The 22,054-nt window shown below is 39.3% G+C and overlaps 1 protein-coding gene across 1 annotated transcript in view; it reads right to left on the bottom strand.

Moving 5' to 3' along the window:
- The window catches only part of TMX3 (thioredoxin related transmembrane protein 3), a 29,356-nt gene extending 15,870 nt beyond the window's left edge, over positions 1-13,486 (bottom strand). The window contains exons 1-8 of the mRNA XM_054639378.2: positions 13,371-13,486; positions 13,105-13,159; positions 8,436-8,475; positions 7,308-7,431; positions 4,090-4,135; positions 3,063-3,143; positions 2,082-2,181; positions 1,752-1,829 (exon numbers count right to left, since the gene is read on the bottom strand). Coding sequence (XP_054495353.1) covers positions 1,752-1,829; positions 2,082-2,181; positions 3,063-3,143; positions 4,090-4,135; positions 7,308-7,431; positions 8,436-8,475; positions 13,105-13,159; positions 13,371-13,419 — 573 coding nt within the window. The 5' untranslated portion in view covers positions 13,420-13,486. The remainder of the gene's footprint in view (positions 1-1,751; positions 1,830-2,081; positions 2,182-3,062; positions 3,144-4,089; positions 4,136-7,307; positions 7,432-8,435; positions 8,476-13,104; positions 13,160-13,370) is intronic.
- Between the last annotated feature and the right edge of the window lie 8,568 nt (positions 13,487-22,054).

Raw genomic sequence — 22,054 nt, 5'->3', positions numbered from 1 at the left:
CTTCAGCACACAGGGCTGCAAACAGACCTAATTTAGACAAATAACAAAAGCCTGTGTTACCATGCTAACATGGTATTTAGGATGGCCAGCAACATACTAAAAAACAAGCTGTAGAACCTTTCTTCTTAGAACTCAAAATAATTTTATTCAGCTCATGTTTTTAGTGAACTGCCATAGAAAAAATACTGTATCTACTTCTTACAGCTTGCTAGCATTCTAAGCTAAAATTTTAACAGCATTTGTGGTTAAGAAAGAACTATATCATAAGCTTAATTTTGATCATGTAATCTGAATCATCTGATTTACTGTTGTTTTGGAAAGGTAAAGGACAGCATCATTTCCAAATGACATGCCTTCTGTCATTCTGCATGAACTTTCTTTTACGTTAAGGAAGTTAAAAGCAGTAATTTATAATATAATAGCTGATATGAACAATCAAGAAGGTAGTCCCAGATGATGCTTTGTTCTCTCACTTGCCCAAAACCTAATTTAACATCGTTGAAGGACAAATCAATTTGTGCACAGCTTAAAGCTTGAGAAAGATGCCTTAAGCTTGGAACAGTATTACCTAAGGTGATGAAACAAAGCCTAACAGTGATCACTGTGATGCAAAGGCTCATTACAACTCACAAGTACAAATTTCTGAACATTTTTGCTTCTCTCCATAGAATACTGAACACCATCCCTACTTCAGCTTAAAGGACACTGGTGGGAAATTACCCTCTGTGGGAAAAAAAAGCTCACTGCTTACATCAGTCTGATCACAGAACCTCAAAGACTTCCAGCCTTTTTTACTCTTTCCACTGCACAACTGAACAGTACTCTTCTTGCTCAGCTGGAGCTGAACTGCAAACAGCAATATTTAAATTAAGGTAGCTTTTGATACAAGGCTTCTGGAGAACCAACAATATACTATTTGTAATGAGGCCAGTTCTACTTATGGTGTTGTAAAATGCAGCTGCCTAAAAAAAACCCTACAAAACCACAAACCAAATTATGCCAGTTCTCACCCCATTAATCACCAACTAACTTTAAAGTCACATGTTAGTAGGCATGGGACAGACTTAGGTCTCACTTGGAGATAACAATAAATGAAAAAGTCTTTTAATTTTGCTTCAATAAGTAAGCAACAATGGTTAGACTCACTCCAGTAACATCAATTTTTTAGACCCTTGTGGTGAACTGTAAACAATTTCCTTATCACAGAAGCCTTAAAAAAAGCCACAAGAGAATTCTGCAGCCAGTGGACTGGATTGGCTGATGCCTGGGGCAGATTAATGTGTTGATCAGCTGTACTGAACAAGACGAAAATAACTTACCTTTTCACTTACTTCTGATAACTAAGGAAACAGCAGTAATTCATGCTACAAACCACCTAATTAGCTTTAAAAGTGTTTGGTGAAAAGACTGTTGGGAGCAACAAGAGTTTTGCACTGGCTAAAAATCCAAGTATCTACTTTCTTGAGCAAGTTCTGTGGCCCACACTGAGTTCTGCTCATCCTCTGATTAATTTTATTAATATGACTGAACAAGAATTTTGGCCAAAACAAAGCAATGACAGACTGGAATTTAGGTTATATTCTTTTCCCATATAGAGTCAAACATTACATGTTTCAGTGTATTTACTTAGGTATCTACCAAAGCCAAACATACTGTAAGAAGCCACCTCTGTGCCATCAAAACAGCAAAATTACTTAGAGGAGGAGAAAAATGCCATTTCTGGGGAAGCAGTAGGAATGGAAACAGCTTACCTCAGGCAGCACATCTTCTGAGGCAGAAAAAAAGTATGTATAAACTATTAGTTCTGAAGCAACCTCAATGTATTTTTCCTGAAAAAATACAAACAATGTCTTTTTAATTTCTGAACTTTTAGTATGCGTCAAACAAAAGCTTTGTCACACACCTGATCTTCAAAGAGCAATTTGAAAACATGTTTATGGCGTTAGATTGCAAAAGCACTTTAATAAACGTAAAAAAACCCAAGAATTTGTTACAACCATGCACTTCAGTCTTTTGAAAGATTTTTAAAATTACTTCCTAAATAGCCAAAAGAAGTAATTTTATTTAATCAAGCTTCAAACCTTTAAAGGAGATTCACCACCAACATACACAAAAAGTACACGATGTCTCTTTTGCACATGCTCAAACATATGCTGGCTAGGAAGTGGCCTGATGAGGGGTCTGGAAAGAGAAACAAAGACATAGAAAAATCTCAGTTGTGCAACCTGCAAAACCCAAACAAATAAAAATTCACAAGAAAATGTGAAGTGTCATACAGTTTTTTGTGCTGTTTTTCAAAAAAATAAATTCCAAAATGCAAAATTAATTTAGTTTTTCAAGTTATTATTCTATTTTATACTAGAAGAAAAAAAGAACATTCCCACCCCCCACCAAATAACATGTCATGTTCATCAGATAGCATGTTTAAATATGAAATTCAAATCTTACTACAAAATGCTACTACAATGTAAACATGCATGCCTTTTACTGGTGACAGAATCACAGACTGGGCTAGACTGGAAGGGACCTTAAGGATCATCTGGTCCAACCCTGCCACCATGAGCAGGGACATCTTTCACCAGATCAGGTTCCTCAGAGCCCCACACAAACTGGCCTTGAACACTTCCAGAGATGGGGCATCCAAAACTTTACTGGGCAATTGGTTCCAGTGTCTTAACACCCTCACTGTAGAGAATTTCTTCCTAATATTTTTTCTAAAGCTATCCTCTTTCTGTTTAAAACCATTTCCCCTTATCCTGTCAGTACAGACCTTGATAAAAACTCTTTGTCTTTCTTACAAAATGCCCTTATACAGTGGAAGGCCACAGTAAGGTCTCCATCATTTGAGAGAGAAAATTCTGAATGTAAGCACAACACCCAGGAAATGTGGCCTTAGAAATAAATACTCTTAAATTAGCACCAGTCTCCCATGCAGCCACACACATAGTACATATAGTTTTTTACTTCAGTATCTTGCTCTTTTTAAATAAGTGTTGGCCTACCCCTAAGTCCCACATAAGTTTGAAGTCAGCAGAACCAGTCTCTGAGAAGAATATACTTACCCTGCCACTCTATTAGCAAATTCAATTATATCATCTTTGGTTCTAGGTCCTCTGTAGTTGTATGCCAAGTCACCTTTCAAGCTAGATAAATAGAAAGACAAAAAAAGAACAGAAAAGCAATCATCTAAACGACATGCATACATATAAGGTTTCTCAACCTTCACATGTTTACTACAGTCACCTTTCAGCAAGTGATAAGCCAAAGAAGTGGTCAGTAAAATATAAAACTCAATAATGCAATACAATGGAATTATGGAATAAAAGCTTATTTACACAGTATCTGATTTACTGACTTGTTAAATACTTAAAATCCTTCTACAATTCTTTCTTCTAGTGCACAGTGCTCATTTACTTTGTAAGTGATAATTTAGAACACTTGTTTATGATCATATTAAAAAGCCTCCCTAAAATGATGAAACACCCCACACGCAAACCAAACTCAACTCACTCAACATTTATACTACTCAGGGATTAGTCCTTATAAAAGGAAAGCATATAAACTTCTTTAATGCTTTTTTATAATTAAAATGTATCAAATAATCTGCAAAACCTCTCAAATTTACGTATTATGTTTCAGTGAAGTGTTGGTCAGCTCACGGTATTCTGTTGAAAGGGGATGTTGCATGCTTGTATTAGTGAAGTATTCAATTAAGTTTCACTAATTCTGACAGGCTTTCTTTGAAACCATAGAGATTTAGGAAATTCAGAGGAATTTTCAATTCCTCTATATGGCATGAAAATTTTCATCCTTTAAGATTATCAAGCTGAACATCTCTGCTTCCTATTCTGAGAAAACTAACTTGACAAGATTTATTATCATGTATTAGGAATACTGTTTGCCTAAAGAATAACCTGCTAAAATACCCAGTATGTCCACAGTAAAAAGTACACAGAAGCATTGAGTCTTTATTTAATGTGACATTGTACTGGACTATACATTAGTTTGAGAATTCTAAATGGACAGGGCTATTTTTAATCTTTTGTCATGAAATCATGGATAGAAATTCAATAGGAAGGATCGACTTACAGCTTAATTGTTGGATAGCCTCGCACTCCAAATTCAGATGCAATACCTGAAAGAAATGAGTTCATACCAAAGTGACTTTTTCTCTCTCTCCTACCTTAATCTTTAAACATGTTTTACTATTCAATCCACATAAACAAATGAAAAAAATACCACTTAGCTCAATATGGATTACTTTACTTGCTTACAAAGAAAAGCTTGCTGTTATTAAGCTACATCATTAAATTTTGGACTTCTTTCAGAGGTGCTAAAGGTGCCAGGATAGCCTTCCAATTCATGTGCCACAACTCAAAATGTCATGAGAATCTTCTGGACAGACATGCTTGGTCTGCTTTTACCAAAAGTAGCATGCATTGAACATGCACATAATATTGACAGAAAATATAAGAGGCAAAAATTAAGCATTGAGGACGAAGAACTGTAAATACTAATGCTTGAAAGAAACAGAAGACAATTAACTAGTCAAGTGCTAGAGTAATGGCTAACGAGAAGTGCAGAATCATACTGCAGTTATTAAAAAAAAGTTTTTAAATCATATTCCACACAAGTAAATGTCTACTATCATGAACCTTACCAGAAGTAGGCACTTTCTAAGCAGATACTTACCTGCTGCTTACTGAAGTGATTAAAAGTAAGACAACTGCAGAACTTTTTCCCTCACCTCAGATCTTTTTAAAAACTTCTATCTTGCTTCCAGCAATTGGAGGAGTATAATTTGCAACTACCCTTCCACTTGTGAAAGTAGCAGCAGCTACCTTAAACTATACTTTCTAGCAAATTCAGGTTTTTTTTTCCAAAATTAAACTACACAGTCTCAAAAAATGATTAAATAAGTCTAAGATTGTGGCCAATACTTGTGCAACTCCCTGCTGAGTAACAATCTCTGCACTCACAAAGTACCTAGAATCAATGCTTGTTACAAAACCATTCTGAAGCTACTAACAACGTGCCATGGCAAGCACATGTTGGACATCTTGTGTGCAAAGAGTTTAGAAATTGACCCTAAGGTTGTTCACCTGGATCAGGTGCAAGTACCTTATTGCACAGCACTACAAATAAGACTAGCAGCACACCTACAGGCATCTAATCAAATACAACTGTTCTAAGAAATACACATATGAGGATCTATTTGATTCTGATCCTTTTCTCTTACAGCTCTACTACACAGAACTACAATGCATTAAAATGTGTTTTAGAACACATTCAATCACAAGAGCTGTCAACAGTTTATTTCTCCTTGTACAGCTCTTGTGTGTGCTTTGGAGATCAAGAAGAGACAATTTTTAACACTTTTTCTAAACATTCCAGCCATAGGGATTACCAAAATTCTCTCATCTTCATGGAAATTACTTACTTATATCATCACCTCTGCTTCTTGATATGAAGAATACAGTACAGGCAAACAGCAGCAATTGTGCCAGCCTTAGGTGTGATGTATTTCTACTCTGCTCACACACAGTGGACTCCTGAGGCTAAACGCCTTGAAAATTAAACTGATACCACAGCAGGTGACTGCTCTGTTGATGCAAGAGCTGTATCCTCATTCCACAGAGCTACCAGAGGTAACATTTACTGGATGATTTATATGTTCATCTGTGATCTCAGCTCTCTGAGAACAAGCTTCTCAAAGTTCAGCTCTTTCATACTACTTCACATTCCTATTATAAACACAAACCATGCAGAGCAAACCACTCGCGTTCCTTCCTAGTGACACGTACACATTACAGCTGCATTTCCTTCTGATATTTTCAAGACTGAATTACTTTGATTTCAGAGAATCTCTAGATTGCAATGGTATTAAGCTGAGTTGAGTTTTTCATATTCAGATGTAAAATTCCCCCTTTCAAAATGAGAGTACAAAACTATTTTAAAAGATTTATCAGACACTATGAAACCGGTAGCAAATCTAAGAAGAAAATCTTTTCCAGGGCACAAAGGAACCCTTGCAGCTTTTAGTGATTTTTATATAAGTAAAAGTTAATTATATAACAAAAACATAGCACCAATTCTGTCCTAGGTATAAAGCACAAGATTTCAGTAACAGGATGAAAAATACAAATATTTCAGGGTAAGACTCTATACAATTTATATGATTTAGAATTTTATATACATGACTGGAAAGTCAGAGAACCATGAAATGTATTCCCAGTTTTGAAGTTACCTGGTTGCATGAACTTGAAACTTCTAATTCTCCAGACTTACCTTTCTATAGAAAATAAGTATCTTTAAGATGAAACATGAAGTCATATTTATTTGGTTTTATAGAAAAAGATATATATAATAAATTGGTCTTTGAGACAAAGTCATTTTAATCTCAAAAGACCAAACTCTCCTATATCTAAGCACAGGAAAAACTGGAATACCACTGAGAAAAGTATTCTGCATAACATTTTAGGCAAATACAACAAACCTGAATAACCAGATTTAATGGATAATAATTAAAAACACCACATGTATTTACAAAATTTTATTACATGTAGATCTCACTTGGGCCCCACTCCTCCCTACACCTACTCTTTTAAATATCCTCCAGGTTCACCACAGATTTAAGCGAGTTGACAATAAAGAAGCACACAAACACAAAGGAAGTACTGTTAAACATTCAACAATCCTCTCACGTCTACCCAACCCACTTCTCTGAGTAAGGAAGGTTTGGGATTTTCTCTGAAAAGGTTGATACATATGAAAGACATCAGCAAACAAAGAAGCCCTGAAAGCACTGAATCTGGTTCTTTGAGAGGACATTTACAAAGAAACATGGGAAGAAGTCGACTGAGCAGTGATCACTGATGCAATGAATTCAGTTATTTCAGCAGGCTTTGTGAAACAGTTCAGGAGCGATTACCTGAAATGAGTAAGAGCAAGAGCACGGGCATTCCTCCAGCAGTAATAGAAGGAACCTAAAACTGGATGCTCTCCAGAGACACACCACATAAAAATGCTTATATAACAGTACTCTAAGAGGCATATCAAAAGCAGATCTTTGAGAAGCTTTTACTTTCCGTCTGTCAGGTAGAATTCCCTACTCAAGCAGAAACAAATGTGATAAAAAGCACATACTACAGAAAGTTGTCACTTTTAGAAAGAATAATTAGGAATTTTTTTTACAATTACTGTTTGTGCTATATTTATGCTATGACACAGAAGAACAATTACAAGAAAAAAAAAAAGTTTCAAAACAGAGGCTGTGATGAAATTACCCCTAAACAAACCATACTTACTAGAAAAGGAAGTTGCATCCATTTTCCCAACTTTTACTGGAGAGCCCATGTTTCTCATTTCTATGCCCACTTCATTCCACACAGGCTCCAGTTTCTTACAATGGCCACACCAAGGTGCATAAAACTGAGAAGCAAATACATTTCACAAAAAAAAAAAAAAAAAAAAAAAAAAAATTAGTAGAAATTCATTCTACAATTAGCCCTCAAATTATTAGCAAGATTTATTTTACAGTATTTATTTTACAGTACTCCTTATGTCTTAACAAAATTGCAAGTTTGTTACAAGGTTAGCATGACAAGCAGCATTTATGATTTAGTCCTACTTTTAATATGAATGCACAAGTTTGAAAAGAATACATTAAATTGCTGCACTACTATATGATTTCTTATTTAGGAATAGACTGCATGGTAACATTTTTTTGAAAGTAAAAAGATCATATAAACAATCTATCCAGAAATATGAATTTGTCAACATGCAGTAGATATCAATGTTTTGATATAACAAGATAAGGTCGCAATTATAAAAAAGTTGGATTTTGTTTTGCTATACACTGCTGATAACTCCAAAGTAGCTCATATCCCACTCAAAAATCACTAATCTGAGTAATACAATTTTGAGAATTACAGTACATATTTGGGTGAGAAAAGGAACGTTACCTCATTCACAAGCAAACTCAATCTTTTCAAAAACGCTCTGTCCCTGAAATAAGGGACACTGAATTATTCCAAATAATTTAGAAAAGTAACAGGGGTCTCATATATTTGGTCCTTCAGTGCTAACAAAAGTCTAGAACACAAATCAGCTGATTTATTTAATGAAAGGAACTATAAAATTTCTCAAAAGAGGTTATCACCTACTGAGTGTGTTGGGTAATCTGCTTTCCTTTTTAAAGGACTCAAAACATAGACTGAAGCCTATTCAGCAGTCTATTCAGCATATTCCTGGTTCACCCTGAACAGCAGACAGATTGCTTATCTATCCTGTCAGAATTACTGTCATGAAGCTTTTCTGCATCATGTACAAACAATTTTCCAAGCAATGAAACAGCTTGACTACAGAGTGTAGCACTGTGCATTCTGTCTTTTGAGTTCCACCAGCAGATCTTCTCGTTTTTTTTAGATACTCACATCTACAAGCCAAATATCATCTTTACGGTTTTCTTTAAACCTGGAAAGGGGACAAAATGAAAGATAAGTTATGTATCTGAAAATAAAATAGTGAAATGCATGTGTGAAAAACAAAAAGTCTACAATAATGTTAATATAAAGCTATAGATACAAGATTTCTGGTTTGTTTCTTTCTTTGAGGGTGGAGAAACAAAGGAGATGCTAATTTCTTAGTGTAATATTGCCCCTCTACCTGACACTACACACACAGCTGTGGCAATTAAGTTTCTCTAACTATTTCCTAAGACAAAAAAACCCCAAAAAACAACAAAACAAGAAATAAGAATACACACACCAAAACACACAGAAGATATTTGACTAGCATGTGGAATCTAGGGGGAAAAAGTATTTTTCAGTTGTCTTAGTTATATTAGATATATTTGTTGTTGTATTTTTATATACCAACTAATAGAGACCCTTCGGGCATTGGTTTAAACTGTTAATCTTAGCTTTACTAAACATAAACTAACTAAATTATCTTTAATATTAATTTGCAAAGCAATTTTAGTTCAATTTCCTTTAACATTCTTCTATAGAAGAGTCAGTTTATAGTTCTATTAAAGTTGCACACAACCAAGAAACCAAGTTAATGGAATAAAAATGATCAAGCTATTGATAAAACCCAGAGATAAAAGGTACTACTGAATTTTCTTAATGCTAGACAAATGGCATTTAAATCAACTGACTGGTTTTATTAACTGTAAATCTGTCACTGAATTCTAAAATCTCTAATACAAAACTAAGCTTGATAAATCAAAGTTCTTTGGTATCTCCCAAAATGCTGCTCACACATTTCACTGTTGTCACTATGAGATCACCTGAATTACTGAGTTAGTTAACTAGCTCTGTGTAGAGAATTAAATTAGCTAGAACTTTAACCTAAGGTATATTTTTGTACAAGACAGACTTTGTAAGTGACTAGGACTGGGACTAAAGTCACACTATAGCATACATGATACAACATTTCTACTGCACCACTCTTCTTGCAAAATGAGATATTTACATATAATTATGCGTAACGTGGACCTATGATCCAATTAATACAAGTTATAGCCCAACTTGTCAGTTCCCAATATGCAGCATGCCTATAAATGGCCCATAAGCAGTAGGCAGAATTTATTGTATTTCATTTAAAGATGAATCTGTAATAGTCCATAATGGTCTTGAAGAAATACTAATGCTGATATTGGCTTACTGTTTGACAGAAATAATTCAGAAATCATGGATACAATCTAATTACAGCGTTGAGTGTTTGAAACTCAGAATTGCAGCTGGTAAATTCCAGCCTATTTTATTGATGGCATACCAAGGCTGCAACGCCTGTACAGCAGCAGGAAAGGAATTTGCAGAGACTATGCTATGGAACTGCTAAAGGAAAGCAGCATTTTTAAGTCAGAAAATTGCTTAGTTGACAACCTCACTAAAAATTTAGTTCACCACCCTAAGCACTATAGAGCTAATGAAAGAACCACTAAGAGGCCAGCATCTCCTGAGAACTCTAACAGAGCTACAGCTAACTTCCAATTACAATGCCAAATAATTGGCTATGATGCAAGAGGTAGAAAGCAGTTACTGAATCATAAGACCCTAGGCTGTGCTTCAATTTAGCATATCACTTCTTCTTTGTATAAGAAGAATTTATAATTATATATTCTCCTTCCTCTGCCACAGTACAACTGTTATGGCAAATTGTAAAGAGCAATAAAGTACTGAGAAAGGTAGACTGCAACCTTGCCAGCACACAGAAAGAAAGAAAGAATTAAACATCTGGAGGCTGAGCTTTCCAACAGAACTTAATACTTTTGACTTAAGATTGTATAAAAAATACTGTCATTTTTATAATAATAAATTTCAATGTACTTCTTACCTACAAGCACCTATTTAATCAACTTCCACAGAAACTAAAATCTGAAGTGCAACAAAACTCTATCAAAACTCACTCTAGTTTTGCTAACTTCAATGATTAAATTACCAGACAATATTAAGGAAGTTCACCTTCACACTGCTGAAGAAAACCAGAAATCTCTCTACAAATGAGCAGTGAAGCATTTTCTGAAGATGCTGTTTCTAGGCCCTCTAAATATGCTTTCCAGGCACAAAATTTCAGTGTCTCTTCTAACTGTTCTGTGGAAGCCTCTGTCAGCTGACAGAAACACAATCACACTGATGGGAAGATGGCATAAATGTTGCACATCCTTGAATCAAAATTATTTGTCTCAAACCCATACATCTTCCCAGCTACATGATCCAATGTTCTCTCAGCCCACACTTAAACCAAGCACTGCATTTAATCATGAACAATTAAAAGAAGCCAGCATGAAGCAAAACTGAACACCAAGGTCACAATTCCAAGAGCCTTAAAACAACCCAGCTACTGCATCTCTTCCTTGCTTCCCCCTTGCACCATTTCTGATGCTTCTGATCATGGTTTGAACCACCCCACAGACAGAAAAACACTTCCTTTTTAAGCCAGGTTACTTATCTGCTTCATTATGCCACTAGAACAAGTCCACACCCATCACAGGATGCGTACTGACCTGAGGCAGCAGATCTGCTATCAGAGCAGCACAAGCCAAGAGGAACCACAGCTCATTTTATGCATCCCTCCCACAGCCCAGCTGGGCACTTCTGTCAGCTCTGCTCTGCTCCTTGTTTTCCTATATCCTGTAAGCTTAGGAAAGGGACCTGCACCTTGTACTAGTCCCCACTGTTCACAACTACTAAACTCCCAAGAGAACACAGAGCTTTCGGCAGCAGCAGAACATCCATAATGTTTAGGCATCTATAAAATGGAAAACTTGAAACTTCCCCAGTTACTGCTCTCTGGTTTGGAGCAAAATTAAACTAAAATTTAAATTGTTTAAAATAAATTTTAATTTCAATTAAATTTAAATTGTTTTTCTGACCTCTCTCCCAACTCGCCAACTAGCTACAAAAAATCCAAAAAATCCCTCACAAAACCTCTCTGAACAATTCTTCAATTCTTATTCTCAATTGCAAATACATGCATCTGTATAGTTCTGTAATTGAAAAATTCAAGTGTTCTAAAATACTATTTCCTTTTATCAGTTACTTAAAAAAGTTATGTGACAACAGAATCATGATTCTTCATTCCAGAACAGCAAATATATTTAAATACACACATGTGGAAACATGATGTAGGAGCACAGATAGGCTAAGTGAATGCATCTTCAGTCTGTGAATATATGAGCATGTTTTAAAAACAAGCTTTTAAAATCAAGTCCACACGGTTCCCATGGTTCAGTTGTTTTTTCACAACACCAGAGACACTGCTGTGTCTCTCCTGAGAAGTCCCTCCATATGTTCCCATCCCCTCACCCATCAAATCACTGTACCTCACCTGATCTTATGATCAAGAAACAATATTGTAAAAATGTGAGTGGTTTCCTGACACTTTGGCTCTTTGATGCAATTTATTGTGGATAGAACCCCCATGAAAACATCACCTTTAACTGGCTGAATTTAGTCCAAAGCAGTCATCTAATGCCAACTTCTCCTCCCTACCAGTCATACCTTCTCTTTCAATTCCAATAATCATGCTGCACTCTGTAGCACTTGATATCAACCTGACAATCTGACCAAAAAAAACATTTGGGTAATTTTCATGGGAAATAGCAACTGTGTAGCTACCAAACTGCTACAGCAAACCAGTATACCAACAGCAACACTACACAACCAAGTTCATGGCAGGACCAGCCACTTCAATTCTTGCACAGTCTTGGGACTAATTCTGTTATAAAGGCACATTTTTACACAAATATTACTGGGGCTTCAAGCAGCCATGAACTAGTCCTGCAGCTTTTTTCTCTCTTCCATTTCTGGCCACGCATGAATGCACCTAGACTCATTTTCCCAACCTCTCATGGCAGCCACACTGCAAACTCTAATGAAGAACCTGGTTAAATGCAATCAGCTTTTACTTGGGGCAAGCACCAACACACTTTCTGGTGCTTTTTTTTTTCTTTCTGGTATTTGCCCTACCAGAAAGAAAGAACAAGCAAGGAAGCCTAAGAACATTTCTGGCAACACCACCACAGTAACAGCTTTAAAGAAGCTGAAAAATTAAAATGTTCCTCAGCTTCATTAATTGAACCTCCTTCAATAGGTGAGACGGAGGAGAGACCTCATGGGAGTCTACAACTTCCTCAAGAGAGGAAGCAGAGGTGCAGTAACTGATCTCTCTGGTGGCCAGTGGCATGACCCCAGGGAACAGCATGAAGCTGTGCTGGTGAGGTTTAGGTTGGATATCAGGAAAATGTTCTACACCCAGCCGGTGCTTAGGCTCTGGAACGGGCTCCCCAGGGAAATGGTCACAGCACCAAGAGCTCAAGAAGGGTTTGGACAACATTCTCAGGCACATGGTGTGACTTTCTGGGAGTCCTATGCAGGAAAAGGAATTGTACTTCAGTGATCCTTTTGGGTCCCTTCCAACAGAGAATATTCTATGATATTTCAGGCCACAACTTTTCTGTCCTTCCTGCTACAAAAATCACAATCTTTTCCAGTATAGCTTTCTCGACAAGAACACTACGCACGAAGTCGGGGGTCATGTTCCCCACAAGAAGACAAACAATATTTTGGCAATTAGGCAAGACACCCCAATACTTACGACTCATCTAGATCCTCCACAAAACCCGCACCTGACGCCACCACATGTGCAACCACTGCGAGGGGAAGGAAAAGCGTTCCGTGAGTGATGCTCGAACCAACCCGGGGCGCTCACCCACGCCAGCTGACAGCCTCCCTTCCCTCCTGGCCCCCAGCGCTTCCCTACACTCCTGCCTGCCCCAGCGCTGCCCGCCTCCCAGCCCCGCCGCTCTTCCCCGCTGTGCCCTGCAGCCCAGCCCGGCGGAGCCGGCACCGCCCGCCCGTCACCTGCCGCCCAGAGGAGGCAGCGCGGCCGCCCGCCCGGCGCCGCTGCCATGTTGACAGAGCCGCGGCACGACCGGAAGGGGAAGCGCCGACCTCTCGCCACGGCGCAGGCGCGGAGGGAGCCGCGGGCGGCGGGGCGGGTTCCGGGCGCAGCTCCGGGGTGTTCGCCTTGCCGAGGGGCGCCCGAGGAGGCGGCAGGGAGACGAGCGTGGCACCACGCGGGGTGAATAGTGTCTTGTCATCTTCCCAGAGGGGAGACTCTCGTTCGGTTGAAACGGTGCTCTGTGTGAAAAACGCCAATCACTTGTTTTTAAAACTTTAAAAGTTTAATAGTAATAAAATGGTTAAAAAAAATAGTAATACAATTAGAGTAATAATAATTTGGGCAAATTGTATTAGGACAATATGAGACAATAAATACAAAGAGTTACGGACGTCCGGGTACCTTTTTCTGGGCAGCACGAGCCCTAAAAAGGACACCCGTTAACAAAGGATTCACCCTTAAAAACAATAGCCTGTTGTAATATTCATACACTTCATACAAGATGCATAAATTCTATTCAAATACAGGTTTCTGTCTGGTCATCGTCAGCTTCTTCCTCCGAATCCTAACAGCGCCTTTGAGGCAGGAAGAAGTTCGTTTCTTCTGATAAGAGGGCAATAAATTCTCTTTCTCTGAAAGATTTAGGTGTCCTGTGGCTGCTATCTCGCTGCGGGTCTTTTCTTTGAAAAAGTATCCTACATAGCATCGCTTCTATTTTAACATTTTTTATAACCTAAGACTATATTTAACACACTACTTAAGAGAATTCATACAGCATTACTTTCTAACACAACACATATAATATTCATTTTAATATTTGCGAAAAGCCAATCATAAATTACATGCATTTTTCACACTCTGCTTGTTTGGAAGAGCAAGCCTCGCCCTCCTTCCAGCAGGAACACGTGTGCCGCCTGTCATGTTGCCGGGTTGCCGCCCTGGGTAGAGCTCACCCCCTGCCTTGCTGCTGTTATAAATGATCAATCGAAAAGCCAAATTATCAAAAATGCGAAAAGATTTTATTTATCTTTTTCCGCGACCAAAATACGGCCCTCAAAAGCACCACAGCCCAAAGAGACAGCGTCCAACCCAGGATCGGCGCTGGGTAAACACAGATCCGACCTCTATGGCATGGGACCTGCCTCTGTTCACGAGTGCCGCTTCCAGCGAGGCTATTTTATCCAGTTTATTATGCCTGAGGCAGGGGTGCCCCGATTTCTTTGGTAACCCCGCATATGCATGAGAGTGTCTTTCACTCTGCTGGGCTGGACAATTGCTGTTTAGGTAAACGGGGTATTGTTCTCCTGCTGCCTTCAGGAATTTGGACATTCCGAAGTAGACATCTGTCCCTGGGCTGCTTGTGGTCAGAGACTCGTTTGGATTTTACAATCTTATAAAATACATTGTCTCTTTAAGCATTAATTATTTCATAACATCTATTACACTGCTGTGTCAGCAGCCTTCCTTCAGCAGTGAAACTTGGGTGTGAAACTTGCTCACTTTAATGTCCACGTCATTCCCTCATTCGTTCAAACCTGTTACAGTCTTTCCTATCTTCAGCTATGGGGTTTTTTTCTGTCAATGCAGATCTGCAGGTCCTGGTAGGGCAAGTAGTACTGCTTGTTTAAAGACTTCAATTTAAACAGGTCTGGGATTGTTCAGCCTGGAAAAGACTTGGCTTAGGGGAACCTTATTAATGTGTGTAAATATCTGAAAGGGGCTGCAAATAGACCAAAGCTGGGCTCTTGCCAGTGGTGCCCAGGGACAAAAGGGAAGGGTCATAAAGTGAAACACTGATGATTCTCTCAAAATTTGAGAAAACACTTCTTCACTGTGAGGCTGACTTGAGTGTTGGCCACCAGTCTCCCACCTCAGAGATACTTATGATCTACCTGGACATGGTCCTGAACAACCATCTCTAAATGGTCCTGCCTGAGCAGAGAGTTTGGACCAAAGGACTTCCAGAGGTCCTTCCCAACCACAACTTCTCTGTGGTTCTGTGATCTATCCCATTTCAGTTTTGATTCCTGTAGTGTAAACTCTTATCCTTTCTCCCTATACTAGAATTACTTTCCTCAGCTGTACATGCAAATGTTTGTTGGAAAAGGGTGGATTCTTTCCAGGGACCATCCAGTTCCTCTGAATTAAGTGTTTAAGCCTTTTTGTCTAATGATAGGGTCTATTATCTCTTTGAATAATGTCTACAACCTGCAGACACTGAAGTTGCTTCATTTTTGGGCTGCTCTGTGCGTGTGTGCTCATGTGCTTGTACTTACATGGATGTAGATATGTGTTCTCTGGGCTACTCATTGCTTTCCACACTGGGCTATACATGCTCTGGTGAAGATGTACTGTTCACATGATGCTTTGTGGGTATAGCCTCTTGGATTCATCTGATAACCCCCAGAGTTGTCCAGCCCTTTGCAAAAGCCATCTTCCATGTCATAGGCTGAGAAGCAGGTCAAGGCCTGAGAGTATATACAATAGCTCACATTAGAATTCTACAGTATCTGACTCTGGCCTATGATAGATGCTTTTTTTCTTTCTCACATTTTACTGAAGGATTTTGCAATAGTAAGACTATTTAATTTTTTTTCCCCTAACCCCTCAAGCTCCAGTGATGGGAGAACTAGCAAGTTCCAGACATCTGTATTGAATAAATGGTGACAGTTATTCACTGAATGCAGAAAACTTCTTTTCCACAGCATTTCACCCTCTGTACACCACAGTTAGCTGTGGTGTCTGTATGTCTGACAGACATGTGACCAAATGAGAAATGGCATCTTTTTGATCCTAATCTAACTACTGTCTAGACTGAGACAATGAAAACTATTTACTCCATCAATCTGTTAGTAGAAAATCCATATGGGAGAAAATGGGCATAGCCAAGTAACTGTTAAATTAGTATAATCCTGTTCTCTTGTTCAGACAGTTCATGACTGGCTCTAAAAAACTTTTAAAGGGAAATAAACATTTTATACAGCTTTGTAGACATTTGCATGAAGCTCTTTGTACACCCTCTAGGTCCTATTTGCAGCTTTTATTCTTTTTGCAGGTAATGGAATATGATTGTTCTAACTTTTGTATTTAGTAAACCAAACTTGTCTCCTGAAAATACAGGCTGTACACTATTCTTGAGCTATTTTATCTTGAAATTGAAGCAGTTGCTGTATATTTACTTCTTTGTAACTAAATTTATACTCACATAGACAACTCTATGCAAATTTATACAGTTATTGCTGAAGCTTTACTGTGTAAAATCCATATAAAAGATGGTTCTTGCACTGCAGCCAAGTAAAAGTATCATGGAAAAACATGTAAAAACATGCAAACCAAATAAGCTGAATAATGATAGATGGCATCCAGAGAAATGTCAAGGGGTTTTTGTGGTTTTGTTATTTCTACTATGGACATTTTGTTTGAAGAAAATGCAGGATTAATGTATTACTATTAATGGATTATTAATTCAGTGGAGCATTTAGTGTAGAAAAGGGATGATTTGGTATATGAACTGAACAGGAGATATGAAAAGAAAAAAAACATGGTGAAGGGTAAGAAGCAAAAAGCTCAGAGAATAGTGTTGAAATCCTGGGAGATATTGCAGGGAAAAGTGGGAATTATAGGGACATTAGCAAACAATGAAATATTGGAAATTGAACATACAAGGGTTCAAAGACTCCTTCCAATATTGGGTAGGATGATTTAATGGTCCTGCTGTCCCATTTTTTTTTTGGAATCTCAGAGTGGGGAGTTTCAGCAAAGACAAGAGTCAGGCTTTGCCTTGGTGGCCTTGCCTTGAAGGGGGATTTGCAGAGGAATCTTAATGTTGCAGGATTTTCAGTCTGTTCATGCAGGTTGTGTACTCTTCTTGCTGTGTATGAAGGGCATGGAGAAGGATTTATATGTAACTCTGTCTAAATAATACAATGTGGACTTAGTTTTACTGGAATGCATTAACTTTTGCTTTAAGAGAATTAATATCTTTCAAATTACTTCCTGTCTAACTTTCATTAACATTGTAAACAGAATATCAAGGTTGATTTCAATACACATTTGCATAAATAAAATACTTAGAAAATTAAAATTCTTTGTGCACATTATTATTTTACAGGGGATAACATATCCATAGCACCATATTCAAGGAGAATTTCCTGGGAAAGGCCCAGGAAAACCAAAGGCAATGCAATAAAAAGTGTAACTTAAAATGAGGCATGAGTGAGGGAAGCATATCTTAACACTAACTCTATCCCTATATTAACAGTGCTAAACTTTTGGCCTGTGAGCTTGATATCATTCACCAGAACAGTTTTAAAATCACAGAATGGTTTGGGTTGGAAGGGACCTTCAACATCATCTAGTTCCAACCTCCCTGCTCTGGGCAGGGACAGCTTTCCTTAGACTTTGTTGCTTACAAGCCCCATCCAACCTGTCCTTGAACACTGCCAGATGGAGCATGGACAACTTCTCTGGGCAACCTGTTCTGTTGTCTCACCACTGCCACAGGAAAGAATTTCTTCCCAATATCTAACTTAACCTGCCCTCTTTCAGTTTAAAGCCACCCCACCTTGTCCTGTCACTACCTGCCCCTGTAAAAAGTCTCTCTCCAGCTCTCTTGTAGGTCCCCTTCAAGTACTGGAAGATGCTATAAGGTCCCACTGGAGCCTTCTCTATGCTGAACAACTCCAACTCCCTCAGCCTGTCTCCACAGAAGTGCTCCAGGCCTTTAATCGTCTTTGTAGCCCAATGGTGATTTTATAACTTGCTTCTGATTCTTTCCTTCATTCCTGAGAACCATGAAGGCAGCCAGTGGCTAAATCTAGTAAATTATTTGTTAGTGTCACTATGCTCCCAGCCACTATCTTGCTAGGGCAAGTCAGGAGCAACTTCAGGGCAACTTCAAAACATGTGTGTACTATTTGCAGTGAATTAAGCCTGTTAGTCCTATGAGTCTGATCCAAGTTTGTGTGCATGCAACCATTTTTTGCCATCTTGTGCATGTTCATTTCCTCCTTTGCCTTGGGAAAACCTGCTGTTTCTATTTGGCCTAAAAATTTGTGCATCCATTTTCTATCCGGTCCCTCAGAATTAAAAGAGTAAAAGCTGAGGTACTTGACTGTAAAGAACCTAAAATAAGATAACTCTAACAATCCCACACATGACTGAGGACTGTCTTAGTGTTAGTATTATATAAATTAATAATGTCTTCAGTCCTAACTCTGTCATACACAACAGCCAATAGCTGTTGAAAGAACCAACGATTTTTTGATGGTAAATAACAGCAAGTCACACTGATGATAAAAAGATGAAGACAGCAAAGAATGTTAAGAGAACTCACAAAAATTACTAAAATTCACATTAGAGATTTCCTTATTTTTGATTTTCCAGTAACTCAACTAGTTTTTTTCATCAGTTCACTGAGTCAGACTCGATCCTTCTGCATCCATTCCAGTTGAGATGATTCAGTGACCTGTACCATGGCACTAACCTTCATGTCCCCCCATGGATGCTGTGTTTGGGACCCCAGTGGCGAAATGGCAGCTCTGCCTGTGACTCACCAGGCTCACACCTTGCCTGTCCCATGGCAGCCCTGGAGGCCCTCACCAAGCCCTCCCCATGGCACAGCATGGCCACAGCTCTCCCAGGGCTGGACACCTCAGTGCCCCTTCCAGTGTCCTCGAACTTGAGCCAGAGCCTCGGTGGTTCTGGAAGGGAAGCCATCAGCAGGCCCAAGCCTCCCTCCTGGCCAAGTGCTGTTTCCCTTGCACTGCGTGGCAGTGTTCAGGAGTTTTTACAGTGCTCAGCAGTGAGGGCAAAAACAAAAGCCCTGTGGCAGAGGTGAGTAATGAAGCCTCCACCCTGGGCACGCCTGTGCTGGCTCTGCCCATCCCATTGTCCACTGTGGCTGCCCTAGCTCAGGCCTCCAGGAAACTGGGAAGGAAGGAACAGACACAGCTCATCCTCTCCAATCTGCTGGCAAGACAAGGCAAGACAAGACAAGGCAAGACAAGGCAAGGTAAGATGTTTTTTCCCCCTGTTCCTGCTGACTGACAGAGTTTTGCAGAAATGATATCCTGTTGTGATACAGGCTGAAGGGAGGAGGGAGCATAAGGCACATATGGCCTATAGAACATAGAACTTTCTTATTGTGGGTAACCCCAGGAGTGACTGTGACCTTCAGCACTGTCTCTGAGTGTGACAGAACATTCACCATTAACTACTCAAGAGCCTATCTACAGATAGGGGGTGAGAAACAGAAGATAGAAAGGAAGGGCATAATGACAAGGTGAAGAACAAAGTGAATTGCTGACAATTTTGCTCTTCTCATTTTTTTTTTGCCACCAGATTTTTTTGTATAAGCTGAGAGATCATGAAAGTAAGGGAGGAGAAACACTCTGGCTGTGATCTCCCAGCCTACAGTATTTTAGGGAGGATGAGAGCTGTATTGAAGCTGAGTGCAGGAGAGGAGGATGCAGAGGTGTTAATCCTAGCTAGTGACATCTAACTGAGGACCAACAGGGCTGTGAGTGTTCAGATTATCTACAAGTGTGTGTGTATGTGGGAAGGGAGAATGTAATGTGGGGAAGAATTATCTGCACATAATTTCATCTCAAAGAAACAGTAGCTTGTCCCTTCACACAGAACTTCTGTTACTTCTTAGATCCTGTATATCCTTTAATTTACGTAGGAACATAATCCACTTCTAGCATTGCTGCTTCTTACATCCTGAAAGACTGAATTTTGTCTTTTGGTGCAACTCAAAGCTCAATCCAATCACATGTCAGAAAGGGAGACATGTCAGGAACTTGTATGAGGATTTCTGAAAATCATTTTCTTATAACCCTTGGAAATTTGATGCAATGGACCTTCTTTCCTTGCTTGTAGTGCTTGGTACCTGTCCCATTGTAATCATTCATGACCCTATGTTTTTGCCAAAAACTTATTTTGAGAAGAAGGGAGAGGAAAGAAATGTCAGGGTTTTCTCTAATGAATTCCTGTGCCTTTGTCTTCGGGTAAGGAGACTGCAAAGTAGAAGGTTGTGTTCCTTTCCTGCTAACATTTTGAAGAGCAAAAAGAAGGTTTTAATCTCTTTTTTCACATTGATTTGGGAAGTTGCTAATGAGTTAGGAAGTAGTTCAGTGACACAGCATGTCACACACACTGAGTAGACATTTGACTTCATCTTGGTGATTTGTTTGGGTTTTTTTCTTTGGTTTGGTTTGGTTTGGTTTGGTTTGGTTTGGTTTGGTTTGGTTTGGTTTTTCCTGCACAACTGTTTTCTTTCAATGCCTAGGGAAAAGCTTCAGTTTCAGTAGGTTCTGGACCCAGTCCTATTATATCAAGCACTTGCTAATAATACAGTTTATTTATCTGTTTCAGATGCTGACAAAAAATACTGTATCCTATACAGATTTTAAAAAGAGGTGGCCTCCTCCAGCTTGTGATAAATCCTGTCTGGAAACAATGCATAGATAGCTACAAAGGGAAATTTGAAGAATGGGAAAAGGCAAGCACCCCTCCAGAGTCTGTACAGCCCAGGAGAGGAAGCTGTGACCACTTGCAGCACCAGAACAAAGAACACCATGCAGACATGATTGTGGGCCTGCAAGGGCTCAGCTGAAGTATGCACAGGTCTCAGAAAAATATGCTTTTGTACTGTTTCATGTGAGGAACTACACCCTGCCATGCTGCAGAGCACAGCACAGACACTGGAATGTGGAATGCACCGGCTGTGTCAGATGTGGGCTCTGTGGATGTGAGGTGCTCTTCAGAGCACATCAGTGTGTCAGCACATCCTCCTGTGCCTCTGCTGTCAGGATTTTTCCATCACCCTGAGCACCTGAGCTCCATATTTCAACAAGCTGACAGCATCCCTGTTCTTGTAATTTGCTGCACTTGCCAGCACGTGGAACAAGACACTGAAATGGATTGCCTTCCTAAAATGTCTGCGCAGCTGCTGCCAAGCCCGTGCTTCAACACCACCACGGTTGTATTCCATAAAGGAGGGAAGGTTCTCCAGATTTCTTATGGCACAGTAGTGATGTTTCTTTACACACACACAAAGAGAATGATTGCATATAGATTCAACTATGTCTGGGTAATAGGTGCAAGGAAAAGGGTACTGAAATGCCACTTTTGCAAGCAACAGAGTGATAGAGGAACTTATGCTCATGTCAAAAAGAGTAATTATCAAAGATCAGAATCTCATGCACAGAAATGGCAGCTTTCCTGTGATTAAACAGGAACATTTGGTGCCCTATTGAATAAGGACTCATAAATGCATAAATACATCGATACGGTTGGGTGTGCAACTGTGAGAGAATGGAGGAGATTGCTGGCTGGAAATATTTTGGATGCATGTGTGGGAAGGGAAGGGGCAAATTGGGCCTTGTTCTGGTGAGGCAATGCCCTGCCCCACACACTCTATGTCCCCAGGCCTTATCCCAGCCTGGCAGTGGCCACCAATCCCTGGCACACTGGAGGCAATGGTCCACGCCTGCCTCTGCGGCCCCCATCCAAGCCTCGAGTGGCCAAGACAAGGGAAAAGGAGGAAAGAAAGCAAAATGAGAGCTTGAATAGGAAAAAGAGACATAGAGGAAGATGTAAGAGTGTTCTGATATGGACAAAGTTTTGGAGCTAGATTTGC

Source organism: Agelaius phoeniceus, chromosome 1 (genome assembly GCF_051311805.1).
Source record: "Agelaius phoeniceus isolate bAgePho1 chromosome 1, bAgePho1.hap1, whole genome shotgun sequence".
NCBI lineage: Eukaryota > Metazoa > Chordata > Aves > Passeriformes > Icteridae > Agelaius > Agelaius phoeniceus.
The sequence above is the reverse complement of the archived record's forward strand: the minus strand, read 5'-3'. Positions and strand labels throughout refer to the sequence as shown.